At 54.4% G+C, this 16,718-nt stretch overlaps 1 protein-coding gene across 1 annotated transcript; it reads right to left on the bottom strand.

Annotated features, from left to right (window-relative positions):
* Positions 1-3,052: 3,052 nt before the first annotated feature.
* IQCN (IQ motif containing N) lies at positions 3,053-12,601 on the bottom strand. The gene is made up of 4 exons (XM_088792381.1): positions 11,683-12,601; positions 11,221-11,598; positions 9,014-10,947; positions 3,053-3,979 (listed from the first exon to the last, which is right to left on the bottom strand). The coding sequence occupies exons 1-4, from the start codon at positions 12,599-12,601 to the stop codon at positions 3,053-3,055; spliced, it is 4,158 nt and encodes a 1,385-aa protein (XP_088648507.1).
* Between the last annotated feature and the right edge of the window lie 4,117 nt (positions 12,602-16,718).

The raw sequence follows: 16,718 nt of genomic DNA, 5'->3' as shown, positions 1-16,718 counted from the left end.
GAGGATTTAGTATACCATGTGAGTGTTCCGTGGGAAAAGGAGGGGCCCTTGTCTGAAGTCCCATAGCCCGGGTTCCTGTCCAGATTGGACGCTCCCAGCTCCCACTTTTGCTTCCAGAAGCCCTCTGTGTACAGGAAACGGGTGCAGCCCAGGCAGCATGCTGGGCAACGCTTGAAACCTTCTGGGACTCCAAGGAGCCTTGTAAAATGGACATCACTGGCAGTCAGCGCCTCTGAGAGTTCATGCAGGTCTGCACATGGCTCAGCGGCACAGACCAGCCTCAGAACTCCCCGGGGAAGATCTGCCCTAATCTTGCTCCACAGGTACCTGAAAGGTCCCCAAGGCAAAGCTCTGAGTTTCAATGGGGGGACAGAGGCCTGGGCTCTGGCAACAGTCGGCAGATCAAAGCTCCAGAACCACATACACTCAACCTTTTTCCAGCCGCTCCCTGCCTCCTACCTTTCCCAGGCAGAGCCCAGGGACCAGGCTGAGGGTGGGTAAATGCTTTAAGGGCCACCTCCCACAATTACTTCCTTCCCAGTTCCAGGCTGCTGGGCACCTTCGCTGCTTGCAAGTCATTCATCGACCGCTTCCTACCCTACCCTGTACACTCTGCCCTGGACAGGTCTTTGTGTCTCCTTTCTTGCCTCATCCCAGGCAGCAGAAATGCGGAAATAACATCCAGCACTGGGCCCAGCAAAAGGCTGGGTCCACACACAGACCCCCATTTCTCTGTCCGGTCTCCCAGGCCCTGTGGGGAGAATAGCTGAGCCTCGAAGAGGCTTGTGCCCTGGTCTGACTTCGTTTTCATTTTACAGATGGGCAACTGAGTCTCAGGATGGGAGGAGTCTGGCTCAAGGTGACTGGAAAGGTGGGAAGAGGGTCCTTCAAGGACCTCCAAGGAGTCAGGACTAAGAAGCCAGGCTCCCCAAACTGCCTATCATTTGAGAAAGCATCCAGATGACGAGAAGTTTGTGCTGAAATGAAGATGCCTCAGGGGACACTGTGGACCCTAAGCCAAGCCAGAACTCTGGGGGACTGAACTTTTACAGTGAACTGAGGAAAACTACTGGGCTTTGAAAGAGGAGGTGGTGGAGGATACAAGCTCTGCGGAGTGCCTGGCACAGAGTAGGCGGGGTCTCATGAGCTGCTGGAGAAGCGACCAGAAATACAGTGGATCTGTTTCTATGCACTGTGCCAGGAGTTTGCTGTGTCCAGGAGGCTGGCATGGGCCAAGTCAGCTGGTTCTAATTTGGTCCAGCCCAGCCTGGGAGACTTGCCTAAGCCTCAGTTTCCTGAGCTATGAAATGGGGACACATGTGGTACTTTCTGAGTGAAGCCCTTGCCTTCAATAAGTGTCCCATGTGTGGTGGCCTCTGCTCTGGTATTACAGGTTTGGGGCTGGGACACAGGTCAGAGAGAGTGATGATTTCATAGGAGGGGAGGTGATACAAGAGTTCAACTCTTGTTGAATCACTATATTGAACACCTGAAACTAATATAATATTGTATGTCAACTATAAAATAAATTTTAGAAAAAAGTAGTTCAATTCTTCACCCTGGAAACCATCTTACGGAGCAACAGAAAAAAATTAGTCAGGCGCCACGAACTTCTCCTGGGAGCCATAGATGCTTAGTGACCAGGAGGTGAACCCTTGTTCCCCCTCCCACGAGCCTGGGGTCCTCCTTCCGCTGGGGGTTGGCAAACCGAAACAGGATTGAAACGGAACCTCATACCCGGTATGAGGCAGTCACAGCCTCTCCCTGGCTGAGGTCATCCTGGGGTCACAGAAGTGGCAGCCTCAGAGCTGGGGTGGCGGGTGGAGGGGTGGGGGTGCTTCAGCTGTTCTCACGATCCCTCCCAACCTTGCTTCTGGGAGAAAGAATAGGGGGGATGAGGCTGGCGGGGGGAGTGTAGCGCTGGCAGATTAGCATGGCTTGAGGGAGGGGCCTAGGCATCAGGTGTGTGGCTGGGCAGTACGAACCCCCTCCAGCTTTCTAGAAGCCTGCCTCCTCCTCACCTGTTCTTACCTATAGTGGTGTCAGAGGAAGCAGAGAAATGCCCATCAGATCTCAGAGGCAGCACCAGAGCCAGCAGCAGAAGCGGCAGTAGCTGGGAGCCCACCATTCCTGTGCCAGGAGGACTGCCTCTGCCCAGGTGTGTGGCCAAGTGCGTGGCCAGGTGCCCGCTCTTTACACCTGAGCGCGCGCCCTGGTGGCTGCGTGCGAGCTGCGCAGGGGAGAGGTAGAGCGGTGGCCTCAGGATGCAGGGCTTCTGAAGAGGCGCTACCATTTCCCATGAGTGCCATTCCTGCCCCACTCTCCACCTGGACACCTCCTCCCCTAAAAATCTGGCCTAGATCATGACTCTGCAGCCCTCAAATTCCCTTCAGGATGCCCCTGTCCCTTCCCATTACCCTCTCCCCCGCAGCCACCACCCATCTGTGGCCCCCTCCATAACTGTCCAAAACCATGCCGTGACCCCCTTTGCCCCGCCACCAGCCAGGCTGCCCCCTCTGGGAGTTTTCAAACCCTTTCCTCGTCCTCGTGGGCTGGGAACATCTGTGTCTGGCTCTGTCAGACTGGGGCTCTTGGGTGTGGAGCCCCGCACCCCCCCAAATGAGTATTTGACTGGAATCCCTAGCATTTCCTGAACAAGGCACCATGCATGCATCGTAGGGTTTTCTAGGGCTAAGGGACTTGTGGTGACCATTCTGGGCCAGGTTCCCAGACACTGGCTTCTGGAACATGCAGGGTATGTCTTCCATCTGGAACCAACTGGATACCGCCCCACTAGTCGTGGACAAACACAGAGGCACGTGAAGGGCTTGGGTCCCCACCCAGACACTGACCCTGGGTGCCAACTGTGTGGTTGGAAGCTTCAGAGCCCCCCATCCAGGATGTTCCAGATTCCCCCATTCCACCCCCCATACCTAAGTTGCCCCCATGAGCACAGGTAGACCAAGACCCAGGCTGTGGAGGGCTTTATTCATTAGACCCAGAGAGCCACATGGCACTTCCCCTGGTGTCCCCATACCAGGCAACCAAGGTCCTAGACTCCTGGCCACTGCATATTCTGTGGGTTGTCCCACACTGCTGGCCCCAAGAGTGCATCTGTGGTGAGGGAGGCCCGGGTGTAGTGGCCACGCCAGGTGGCTTGAAGCATCTTGGCCGCGACCTGCTGCTTCCTCAGTTGGTGACGTACAACAAAGCCCCTCCAGGCAGCCTGGATGATTGTGGCTGCCTTGTTCTGGCTATGGAGCTGCTGAGTACTCTGATGGGTCAGCTGGGTGTCACAGCCCCTCGACATGTCTGCCTGGCCCATGGTGCCCTGGCCCATGCCCTGCACCACCCGTGTGGGCAGGGTGTGACCACACATGTGACATGTGCGGGGGTTGGAACCCACAAGCATCACCACACTGGGGAAACTCCCCAGCCCGGTACTCGATGGCTGGCAGAAGGCGCAGACATGTGGCTGGCAGGACTGGAAGCAGCGGTGGCTGGGGGTCGATATGGCCCTGCTGCCCACCTTGGCCCATGTGCCCAGGGGCAGCATTTGCTGGGCACAGCTCTGTCGGATGCAGTAGCCTCGCCACGTGGCTTGGATGATGGTGGCAGCTCTGCAGAGCTGGGTGAGGTCCCGCCGGACACGATAGCCACGCCAGGCAGCCTGGATGACAACGGCCCACTGGTGCCACACCTTGATGGTCTGACGTACCAGGTAGCCACGTGTACATGCCTGGATCGTGACAACAGCTCGCACAATGATCTTTTCCACAGCCTGCACTGACGCCACCAGCTTCCCTGACCGTCCAGGATCCACCGCCGCCTCTCTGCCCACAGCATCCCATGACACAGCACACCTGGTTGGTTCCCATACAGCGCCAGGGGCCACGGCACTGGTCATGGGGCCGATCGCAACACTGGGGGCAGCAGAGTTCCGTGCTGGGCCACCAGCCACACCGGCGTTCACAGGGCCCTGGAGTACAGTGGGAGTCAGGGGTGCCCTGGGACTGTCCACAGCAGTGACGGCGCTATGGAAATCCTGAGGTCCCTGGAGCGACTCACAGTTAAAAAGGGGCTTCTGGGAACCATTGGGTGAAGATTCGTAGCCCAGAGACACCCTCCGAACCCCATGGTGCAGCCTAGGGACGGCCATGTCACGCGTGAGATCACCAGTTCGGATAATTGGCGTTATGGCCGGCGGTGCACCCACGGAAACTTTGGGACCTCCCTGTGTGGACCTGGAGGCATGCTCCCCGACCTGCTGGGAGGGCTCAATTTTGGCTACAGAACCATCTAGCATTCTGGAGACAATGCCTCCATGCTTGGATCTGTAGGACTTTCTAGGGCCAACGGGCTGGTGGTGGCTGCTCTGAGACAGGTTCCCAGACACTGGCTCCCAAAGTGCACTGGGGACAGCTTCCACCTGGAGCCCACCTGACGCTGCCCTGCTGGCCTCGGATGGATGAGGCAGCACATGTGAGGCCACACTGGCAGCCCCTGACCTCGGGGAAGTGCTTGGGGTCCCCATCCCAGACACAGACTGCAGGTGCAAACTGGGTGCCACAGAACTGCCAGGGGCCAGCTTGTGTGATCCTGAGATTATGGTAGAAGCTACCACCTCATGGGAATGGCTCCGGGGCATGTGAGAGGCCGAGGGGCTCTGGGGGACAACGCTAGTGGCCAAGGGGCTCCAGGGTACAATGTGAGTCACGGACACCTGATGAGCCAAGGGGGCCCCTGTGTGCTTGAAAGACTCTGTCGGCACACTGGGGGCTTCACGAGCAGCCACAGAGTGGGAACTGGGGGCCCCCCAATTGATTGCTGACCTCTGCTGCAGAGTTGGGGCGACACTGCTGGCCTTAATGTGCGAGGCAAAACTTGGGGATCGGGGAGGGACAGGGGCCATGCCACCGGTCATAGACTTGGCTTGGTTGGGAGCCACCTCTGCCAACGGCAGCCTTTGGCCTTGGGGAACACTCCTGTCCTCTGCCAGGAATTTATGACTGTAGTCAAGGTCAGGTACTAGGGGACTCTCAGACATCCATGGGGTTGCCTCAAGGACCAGGGACTCCCTCCTAGATCCGGAGCCCTGGGACAGAATCTCATCGAGGTCCTCTGGTTGCATTATGACCTGGCCATCTCTAGCCTCAAACGCCATTGTTCCAGGAGTGCAGCTCAACTGTGAGGCTCTTTGCAGAGCCATGGGCACTTGGTGCACGCCTCTGGCTCTGCCACTGGTTTCTAAAGCCTGGGGATGAACTTGAGCCAGGCTAGTGGCATGGGATGCCTGGAGGGGGGCTGTAGACTCCTCCCCAGCCAGGGCTCTGTGGTAAGGACGGGGGGTGAGTCCAATGAGCATGGACCCTTGCGGAGGGCTGTGGGCCACGCGTCTAATTGTGGAGGGTGGACCAGCTGTACTAGCCATGGACCCCAGAACCAGACTCTGATTCAGTCCCCCAGCCATAAATGTTGGAACCATACCAGAGGTCACAGAACCAGAAGAGACACCTGGGCCCACCCCACTTGCCACTGAACCTAGGAGCAGGCTTGGAGAGATCAGACTAGTGGAGGGTCTTACAGAGGGACTTCGCCTCTTCCCACCATCACCAGGTGCTACCATCAGTCTGGGGCGCACCCCACTCACCACAGAACCTGGAGACAGGGTCCTGGCCATGCCACTGGCCATAAAACCTGGAGGGAGGCTGTAGACCTGAGCACTAGCTATGTGATCTGGAGGAAGGCCCTGGCCCATACCATTGATCACAGACCCTGGGGGAAGGCCCTGGCCCATACCATTGATCACAGACCCTGGGGGAAGGCCCTGGCCCATACCATTGATCACAGACCCTGGGGGAAGGCCCTGGCCCATACCATTGATCACAGACCCTGGGGGAGGGCCCTGGCCCATGCCACCCATCACAGATCCTGAGGGAAGGCCCTTGCCACCAATCACAGATCCTGGGGGAGGGCCCTGGCCCATGCCACTGATCACAGACCCTGGGGGAAGGGTCTGAGCCACACAACTGACCATATAACCGAGTGGAAGCCTGTGGGCCACACCACTGTTCATGGACCCTGGGGGAAGACTGGGGGCCTTGCCACTAGCCACCATACCTGGGGCCACGGCTGTGGTCATCTTATTGGCCACAGAACCTGGCGCCAGAAGACTGGCCATGCCCATCACAGGACCTTGGCTGAAAGCATTTGATTGTTGGTCACTGGATGTGGTGGCCGTGGACACAGGAGGACACTGGTGGTCCACAGATACTGGGAGATCAACATTTGCCTGAGATATGCTGGGGCCCACATGAGCCAGGGAAACCTTGGGTGGACTCAGACCCAGTCCGATGGGCACTAAACCTGGAGAGAAGCCAGGGCCCACCCCTAAGGCTTTTTCATGAACCAAAGGGGAACCTATCACAGAGGCCCAGGATGGCATGGGAGCCATGCCACTGTCCACCTGACATTGCCTTGGGCCCATAGCAGTCGCCACACTTCTCCGGCACATACTCCTTGTCATGACAGGAGACATAGGTTCCCGAGACATACTTAGGAACTTGTCAGCAGCCAGGGTCCCCCAAGACACATTTGGGAGCATGCGATCAGCCACAGTGCCCCGGGATGTGCTTGTAGCCATCCTCCCCAACAGAATCCCCTGAGAAATCCTGGTTCCCTGGCCTAGACAAGAGTCCTCCCCAATGGTCACAGATGTCTGTTTGAGGTTTGAGGCAGAAACAGTAACAGCAGAATGTTCTGTTGTGCTTGGGCACCTTCCTCCAACACTGAGTGGGTGATGAAACCCAGGGGATACCTCTCTGAGCTCAGGGGCCTGGAGGTTTGAAACCAGCCCACAACCCATCATAGGACCTTGACGTGGGTCCACCCCAGTGGCCACAGGTGGCTGACTCAGCCCCGGGTCTATGCCGCCAGCCCCAGACACATGTGGTGTATTCGAGGTGACTTCGGTCAGAAAGGATGGATGACGCAGACAAGGGGCCACAGCTCTCACCCTCGATGACACTACATCTGAATCCACCCCAGGGTCCCAAATTGGGTGACTAAGGGCATGGCCCATAACACTCATCACAGATGGCTGACCTAGGCTGGGACCCACACTATTACCCATAGTTGCATGGGTTAGGCGAGGGGCCACCCCACTCGTCATAGATGGCTGAGCTAGGCTGGGAGCCACCCTACAGGTCATAGATGGTTGAACTAGGCTGGGGCTTACCCCACAGGCCTTAGATGGCCGTCCAACGCTGAGGGTCACCTTACAAACTATAGAAGGCTCAGATAGGCTGGTGGTGGACCTGCTGGACACAGAAAGCCGGCCTGGGTTTGGGACTACCTTACAGGCTATGGATGGCGGGGATGGGTTTGGGATCAACTTACTGGTCACAGACGGCTGCTGACATAAGGGAGGGACCACATTACCCAAAGACAGACTTCTTTTCAGTCCTGTCCTGTAGGGTTTCTGGAACCAGCTCTCCTTCAGACCTATGGAGCTTTGGTTTGAGGACATATCCGTGTCATCCTGACCACCTGAGCCCCAGTGGACACTAAAGGTCATGTGACCGGGCACTGAGCTGAGGTGCAGAATGGGGGTCAGCTTTGAGGCTGGGGGAGACGGATGGCAGAGGTTTGGGGTCATGTGCCGATGGCTTGCTCTGTCCATCTCTTCCAGGTCCCCAGACCTCTGGGACCTCCCCCTGGCCTCCCCAGAGAGAAATCCCTCATCCAAGCTGATTTCCCAGGACTCTTCCGCCACCAGGTCGACAGGGGTCAGGCTGGCCACAGACGTGGTGGAAAGGCTGAGAGAACTGCAACTGCACAAAGAACTCTTGGAATTGCTCACATGTAGGCTGCAGTCTGTGGAACCCTGGGAGAAGTTTCTGGCCAGGTCATTGTCTGAACCCTGTGGCAAACGGGCCACCAGTTCACTAAGTATACGGCCAGTCACCAGTTCTTGTGGGCAGCACATACCAGAAATGGTACCCCATGTTCGATCCTTCTCCTGCCTAGGGATGGCTGTATGGGGAAGGGTGGGCACAGGACTGCCTCGGGAGGCTTCCCACAGGCTGGGGTCTCCCTGACTCTTGAGAGTCCCGTGATGACCGGGAGCCAGGGAGCCAGGCAAGAGGCCCGGGTTTCTATCACAGGCCTTGGGAGTCTGTGGTTGGGTTAGGGGCAATGTGCTCCCTGTGGTGCCCCACGGGAGACCTGGGGTCACCTTGTTGATCATCTCACTAGGGCCCACTGAGGCTTGTTTATGATTTGGGGACTGTGTCCTCCGCACGGTTTTCTCAGGCACCACGGAGGGCTGTTGCAGACCTTTGGTTGCTGATGGCCGATACACCCGAGAGGGTCCCCTGCTGATGCTGGAGGGCTGACACCAACAAGCAGATCCCCCAAAGGTGGTGGGACACTGGTGGGAGTGGGCAGCCCTCCCACCACCCACAGAATCGACAACCTTGGCTGGGGCTACCCTGCCTTCCCCCGATGACGCTGACGAACGTGGGGCCACCCTGCTTGCCACATGTGACTTGTGGGTGCTTGGGGCCGTGCCACTGGTCACAGATGGCCGGCTGGTACTTGGGGCAACGCCATTGGCAGTGAGCGGCTGCCATAGATGGGGGGGAGGCTGCAGCAGGGGTGGCTGAGGCAAATTGGGGCCTGTATCACTCGCCACGGGATTGAGATTTGATGCCAATTTGCTGGCCCCTGGGTGCAGGCACATATTATACTCACTGACCCTAGGGCTCAGAAATAGGTTGAAGTAGGAGTCTCTGAGGGGCCCCATCTCCCAAGACAGAGTGGGGTCCAGGGCAGTGATCAGGGGGTACTGAAGAATGGTGGTGATCACCCTACTGGTCAAGGAGGCACCCACAGAGACCACGGACAAGCAGCGTGACCCCCCAACCATGGTCCCATCCCCCATCTCCTCCAAGAGCCCAGTGGGCCTGTCTGTGATGAAGCCCTCCCAGGCCCAGTACTGGGGAACCCTGACCTTACTGAGCTGTGGTCTCCCAGGGCTCAGCGTGGGCCCCCATGCAGTGGACTGGCTCCCCCTGTAGTCCACCTCCACCGGGGCTGGCATCACCATCATCCCCCTTCCTGCCGTTTTCGAAGCCGTGGCCTTAGGGAGGACGAGTCCTGTCTTGAGGACTGCCTGAGACAAGGACTGGCTCAGGACAGCGCCCAGCTCACCCTGACACAGGGCCTGGCTCAGGGTGGCCCGCTCCTCTTCCGTCAGGGCTTTGCTGAGCACATCTACCAGTTTGCCCTGCATGGCCTTAGTGAGTTCTGCCCGCAGCTCACCCCGGGAAAGGACTCGGGACAGGGAGGCACCCAGCTCGCCCCAGGACAGCGCCTTCACCAGCGCTGTGCCCAGCGCGCTCTGGGGCAGGGCCTTGGCGATCGTGGCGCCCAGGATCTCCTTAGATAGGGCCTGGTTCAGTGCTGCCCTCACTTCTCCCTGGGCGAGGGCTTTCACTAGCAGGGTGCGGAGGTCCTCCTGAGAACCCAGCACGGTGGCCAGCTCTGCGCACAGGGAGGGGAGCTGGGAGGCTGCCAGCTCTTCCTGGCTGGGTGCAGCTGGGCTGGCGGTCGATGGCTGAGCCCGGGCAACCCCACTGTCGCCCCAGGATTCAACATTACATGTGGGGTGTCCAGAGGATGCCAACAGAGGCATCAGCATGCTCTGGGTCTTGGAGGACCCCTGGCATGGGCCCTGGGTGGCTTTGCCCTGCATATAGCTGTGGGCTGGGAGCTGGGTCAGTCTGTCTTCTGTCTTGGCTCGGGACAAAGTGCCAAGGGAGCCGATGTGCAGGTAGGGCTGCGTGGAGGCCTTAAACCCAGTCAGGAGTGGCTGGGAATTGGTCTTGTTGCTGAGTTCTGAAGCCTGGTGAGCGGGGTAGAGGCACTTGGCTGTCTCTGTGACCAGCTGGGCTTGGGACTGTGCCTTGGTCAGCCCGGTGAGGAGATGTGCTTGAGACAGGACTCCTGTGGCCAAATGTGCTTGGGATTGTGTCTTGGTCAGACACATGCCAGGATATGCCAGGGACGGGGCCGTCGTCAGCTGGGCAGGTGGATATGCCTGGGGTGGGGCCTTGGACAGACATGTACCCAGATATGCCTGGGGCAGGGTCGCAGTCAGTTCTGTAAGCAGATGTCCCTGGGCTGACGTGGTGGTTGAACAGGTGGCCAGCTGTGCCGGGGGCGAAGACTTGGCCGGACATGTGCCCAGCTGTGCCTGGGGCAAAACCACAGCTGTTTCTCCAGTCACATATACGTGGGACTGGACATTCATGACATCTGTCCTCAGGCGTGCCTGCGATGACACCTTGTTTCTGTGCTCAGCCACTTTTGCCCAGGGCTTTGCCCTGGGGACTTCCACAGCCACGCTGCTACTAGACTTGGTTGCCGTTTTCACCTGTTTCTGGGAGAAGGCCTTGATTTTGTCAGCTTCCAAAAGAGGCCTGGCTGGAGACTTGGGAGATCTAGCCCCCAGATGTGGTGGGGGGCAGTATTTCATCTTTCCCCCAGTCAAGTGTGAATGGGACGAGACTTTAACGGTCTGTCTTGCAGTCACCACAGCTGTGGCCTTTGGTTTGTTCAGACACTTGTGGGACAAGGTATTGGGAGTCCCAGCTGTCATGACTGCTGGAGGTGAAGCTTTCAGATTGCCAGCGGTGGGAGGGAGCAGGCACAGCGTCCTGAGGATTGTGGCCACTGAGCGTAATTGGGCTGGGGTCTTGGTGATCATGGCTGCCAGACGAGTCTGGGGAGGGGTCTTGGTCATTGAGGCCCCTGGGAGTATCTGAGATGGGGTCTTGGCTATTGTGGCTGCTGGACATGTCTGTAATGGGGTTTTGGCCATTGTGGCCGCCAGGCGCATCTGGGGTGGGGTCTTGGCTATCACTGGCCCTGGGCATGTCTGGGGTAGAATCTTGGCCATCACGGGCCCTGGGCACGTCTGGGGTGGGGTCTTGGCTATCACAGGCACGGGGCATGTCTGTGGTAGAATCTTGGCCATCACGGGCCCTGGGCACGTCTGCACTGGGGTCTTGGCCATCATGGGCACCGGGCACGACCGCACTGGGGTCTCTGCCATCACGGGCTCTGAGCACGTCTGGGGTGGGGTCTTAGCCATCATGGGCACTGGGCACGTCTGCACTGGGGTCTTGGCCATCATGGGCTCTGGGCTTGTCTGGGTTGGGGGCTTGATAATCGAGGTCAACAGGCATATCTGGGGTGGAATTTTGGCCATCACGGCAGCCAGTCGTGCTTGGGGTGCCGTGTTGGTCATCAAGGCTGTTGGTCGCATCTGAGCTGGGGTCTTTGTCACTGGAGCTGCCGGGCACGGCTGCGGTGGGGTCTTTGTTGTCATTATTGCAGGAGCTGGACATGGCTGGGTTGGGATCTTGTTCAAGATGGCTGTCAGGCATGACTGGAGTGCGGTCTTGGCCATTGGGACTGCTGGGTCCACCTGGGGTGGAGTCTTGGCTATTGTTGCTGTGGGTGCTGGGCACGGCTGAGTGGGGGCTCTATTCATCATGGATGCCAGGCATGAATGAAGTGGCGTCTTGGTCAATGCAGTTGCCGGATACATCTGGGGTGGACTCTTGGTCATGGTAATGGGGGGCACCAGGCACTGCTGGAGGGGGTTCTTGAGCATCACAGGGGCTGGGCCTGGCTGGGGTGGGTCTTGGAGGACTTCTGCTTCCACAAGGTCCTGAGTCTGGGTCTTGTGGGGTCCATGAAGAACGTGGGCATCCCGTTCTGCTTGTGGTGTTCCCGGGGCTCCTGCCTTGTTGGCTCTGGCTTGTTGCTTGGTCTTTATCGTGTCCCCTTCTATGTGGACAAGGTTGGGACTTCTGACCATTCTTGTCAGCAGGCATGGGTGGCGCTTTGCCTCTGGACTCACTGGACACGGAAGTCTAATGGAGATAGTCTGGTCTGGCAGGAAAGTGATGCTGGGGCCACCAGGGGCACAAGACGCCTGTGGAGCACCCAGGGGCTGCTGCGGGGCCAGCTGGTGGGTATAAGCAGCCAGGCTGTCAGCAGAAGGGAACTGGGTCTCCTTACTCACCATGATGGGTGGTGCGGAAAGGCTCCTGCCATTTTTTGAATGCTGGAACCGCACTTGCTGGGGTGGGTGGTAAGGGATGTCCCCCTCATCCACACTCACTTTTTTCTCTACCACTTTGCCAAACCGGAGGAGGCGCCTGGTGTTGAAGCGTCGCCAGGCCTCCTGAATGGCCTTAGCTGCCCGTATCTGGGAGATGAGCTTCTGCCGGAGCCGGTAGCGCTTCCAGTTGGATTGGATGAGCGTAGCTGCGCGAGACACTATCATGTCCATCTCGTCAACCAGGACGTTCTTGAAGCGCTGGCTCTCCACCACAGCCCGGAGGCGTGGGATGTGATGAGGCACCATCTTGTCTGGCTGTTGCAGGAGGGTCTCCCTGGATGCAGGTGGCTCATGCTGGGGATGCGGATGTAGTGTCCCTGCTTTGTCTTGGAGATTGGGGACAGGCTGGGGCTGGGAGGAGTTCTGCCCGCTGGGTGACCACTGTAATTGTGTTGCTTGCTGCATTGTCTTGGTTCCTAGGCGGATCAAATCTGCCTGTGGGGGGTGGCAGGGAGGTGGTCAGGGAGTGGAGTCGTGCAGAGAAGAGGGGTCCTGGCTGGAACGAGCCCTCACCCTGGGACCTAGATCTTCTTGTTCCTGGCACCTTTGCAGGCCTTCTCTACCCTGGCCTTCTGGCCACCTCCTCAGGTGGCTTTTGGTATCCATGTCTTTTTCATCATCCTGTGGCCACTTCAACTCTGGCATGTAGTACACATTCTTATCTACTCAATGCCCCACCACTTACCTGCTTTTCATACTTCCTCTGTGTCTGGAATATGTTGTGAGGACAGCACTGACTGCACTGTCTGGAGAATGTGGAGAATGTGTGTGTGTGTGTGTGTGTGTGTGTGTGTGTGTGTGTGTGTGTGTGTGTTATTGCTATTTGCCTCTTCTCATTGACTGTGAATTCCCAGAGGGCAGGAACCAAGTCTGAGTCATTTTTGTGTCCCCATCTCAGTCATAGGGTTTGGCTCCAGGCTCTGAATGGGTAAGTGTTGGGTGAGGGGCTAATTTGACTAACAAGTGAGTGGGTGAGTGGATTGGAAGTTGGATGGATAGGTGGATGCATGACTAAATACTGAATGGATAAATCAGTGGATGAATGAACGGTGAATCAGTTGGAGGGATGGATGAACGGTTGAGTGGAAGAATGGATGAGTAAATGAAGTTGATGAATTTATGAACAGATCAATCAATAAATGGACACATGGATGGATAGATGAGTGGATGGATGGAAGGAGGGAGGGAGGGATGATGAGTGGATGGATGGATGGATAGACGGAGAGATGGATAGACAGATGGATACATAGATGGGTGAAATCTGAGTAGATTAATGGGTGTGTGAATGAAGAGAGCTAAAGGAATTGTTGAAGAGACCATTGGTGGACTGATGAATGGATGGATGGATCGGTGAATGGATAATGGATGACTGGCGATAGATCAATGGCAGGTGGAAGAATGGATAGAGGAAGAATAAGGAGATGACTATGTTTTTCAGAAGTACCTTGGTACAGAGTAAGTTGGGACACTGTCAAGCAACCCTGAGGCATAACCTAGAGCCTATGTTTGGCAGAAGTGACCCCTTCCAGCTGGTTCAGCCAGACCCCTTGCCCAGCCTTCTTCATACCTTGGATGGTCATAGAGTTGAAGAGGAGCAGGAGGAGAAGGAGCAATCTCAGAACCCAGCTTGCAAGAGTAAGCAGCCTTCAGAACTTCATCCCACGCAACGTGAAGCGACACTGCCCTGGGCTGGCTCTGTCCTCAAGACCAACATGAAAAGAGATGTTAAAAGCTAAAAAACTGGGGCCGGGCTGGTGGCTCAGGCGGTTGGAGCTTCATGCTCCTAACTCCGAAGGCTGCCGGTTCGATTCCCACATGGGCCAGTGGGCTCTCAACCACAAGGTTGCCAGTTCAATTCCTCGACTCCCACAAAGGATGGTGGGCTGTGCCCCCTGCAACTAGCAACTAGCAACGGCAACTGGACCTGGAGCTGAGCTGCGCCCTCCACAACTAAGACTGAAAGGACAACTTGACTTGGGGAAAAAAGTCCTGGAAGTACACACTGTTCCCCAATAAAGTCCTGTTCCCCTTCCCCAATAAAATCTTAAAAAAAAGAAAAAAAGAAAAAAAACTAAAATCTCAATAAAATAATAAAAAGAAGACTTTTAAGTCCACAAAGATGAATGTATAAGAAAGCTTATTCCAGTGTTATTTTTGGATGTAAAAACAAAACAACTGGAAATAACCTAAAAGGTAATTGCTAGGGGGTCAGTTACAAGTGCACAAAGAAAGGTGTTCAGGGATGCTTATCACTGTATTGTTTGGAAGAGTAAAAACTGCAAACAACCCAAATGCTTTCAATAGCAGATCGCTTAAGTCCATCAACAGAACGCTCGTACAATGGTATGCTATCCAGTCATCAGAAATGGTGTCTAGGTCTACAAGAATGGCTAAAATTAAAAATATGGACTGCTTTGGGGGGCCGGCCCGGTGGCTCAGGCGGTTAGAGCTCCATGCTCCTAACTCCGAAGGCTGCCAGTTCGATTCCCACATGGGCCAGTGGGCTCTCAACCACAAGGTTGCCAGTTCAATTCCTCGACTCCCACAAGGGATGGTGGGCAGCGCCCCCTGCAACTAAAATTGAACACAGCACCTTGAGCTGAGCTGTTGCCGAGCTCCCGGATGGCTCAGTTGGTTGGAGCGCATCCTCTCTACCACAAGGTTGCCGGTTTGACTCCCGCAAGGGATGGTGGGCTGTGTCCCCTGCAACTAGCAACGGCAACTGGACATGGAGCTGAGCTGCGCCCTCCACAACTAAGACTGAAAGAACAACAACTTGAAGCTGAACAGCACCCTCCACAACTGGGATTGAAAGGACAACAACTTGACTTGGCAAAAAAAAAAAAAAAAAGGCCTGGAAGTGCACAGTGTTCCCCAATAAAGTCCTGTTCCCCTTCCCCAATAAAATCTTTATAAAAAAAAAAATATATGGACCGCTTTGGGAAACTGTCAGTAGCTTGAAGGCAACTCAATCCTCTCCAATGAATATACTCAGGAGGTCTAAGTGCTTATACTCACCCCAAACCAAAAACCATCCAAATGTCCACCAACAGAAAAATGGATAAAACAACTATATTAATCAATATAAGGAAATGCCAATAAAAATATTGACTTATTTATAAATCAATGAATCCCATTTGACACAGCAAGGAGAATGAGCTCAGCAATATACATGAATCTCACGTACATTATTTTGACTGAAAGATAAATAGAGGACAAATTGGTTATTCCAATTATGGGAAATTAAAATGGGGATAAGAGGAGTTAAGCTCTGCTATTAGAAGTCAGGACATGGATGGCAGGGAAGGGGTACAGGGGGGCTTTAGGGACAGTCACATGGCTTTGTTTGGATTGTGAAAATCCAAACTGGGTGCTTTTCTCTATGCATGACCTTCATAATGAGTCCAAAATACTTCTTTAAGATTTTTATTAAAATATTTCTAACATACAATAGTTTATTAGTTTCAGGTGTACATCACAGTTGAGGCCAAAATACTTTTAATTGATATTAAGGAATGTCAATTCAATTAAAATAACCACAACATAATGTGAGCAAATAACCACAGCATAATATTCAACGAGAAATGCATGTTGCAAACCCACAGGGACCATATGACTTAACTTTTAAAAAATATTCTGTACAAACACATGCACACATTCAAATATGCTTAGGATAATCTGGAAGCATAACATCAAACTGACAAATGATTGTGTGTGTGTGAGGAGTGGGTTCATGGGGGACTTTAATAAACAAAATTTAAATTATAAAATTAGGACATTCTCTAGCCTTCGAGTCAAGGAGGCAGAATGATATGTGTGAACCTAACCCCCTTCACCTAGACATAGAAACAATAAGATATTTAAAAACAATATTACCACTATCAAGTTCTCACTCATGGATAAGATGCAAATCTTCTAAATAAACATGACCAGTTATCAAAAGAATAATACTATAGCCAAGTAGGATTTATTACAAGATTTAAGAATATAATATCTATAAATCCCCAAGGTAATTCATTACATCTAGAAATTGAAAAGGCAGCCATATGATTTTTAAAGAAGTGCCCAAAAGGTATTTTATTAAATTCAATAGCTATTTCTAATAAAAACTTATACAAATATTAACAAATAGGATAGTATGTAAAGACAGTAAGACTAACCACAAAGCCACAGCAAATGTCATGTTAAATGGTGAAATCTTAAAGTCACTTCCATTAAAGGAAGGAACAAGATTCACAGTTGGCCAACCCCACTGCAATCATTTTCGGTGGTTATAGGACTTGAATAATCAGTATAAATATTTAAAAATATTTAAGAGGTGCTACAGGGATTATCTACCTAGAAAACCCGAGAGATTCTAATTGAAAAGTTATATATATATTGGTCTGACAATTAAGTTTGGAAACTTGTTGCAACGATGTTGCAAATCTTTTTTGATATCAGAGGGATTATTCATTATGAATTTGTACCAACTGGACAAACAGTTAACCAAGTTTACCATTTGGAAGTGCTGAAAAGGCTG

Source organism: Rhinolophus sinicus, chromosome 15 (genome assembly GCF_057876585.1).
Source record: "Rhinolophus sinicus isolate RSI-liver-muscle chromosome 15, RSI-T2T, whole genome shotgun sequence".
NCBI classification, from domain to species: Eukaryota; Metazoa; Chordata; class Mammalia; order Chiroptera; family Rhinolophidae; genus Rhinolophus; species Rhinolophus sinicus.
This window is presented reverse-complemented; position numbering and strand designations above follow the sequence as displayed.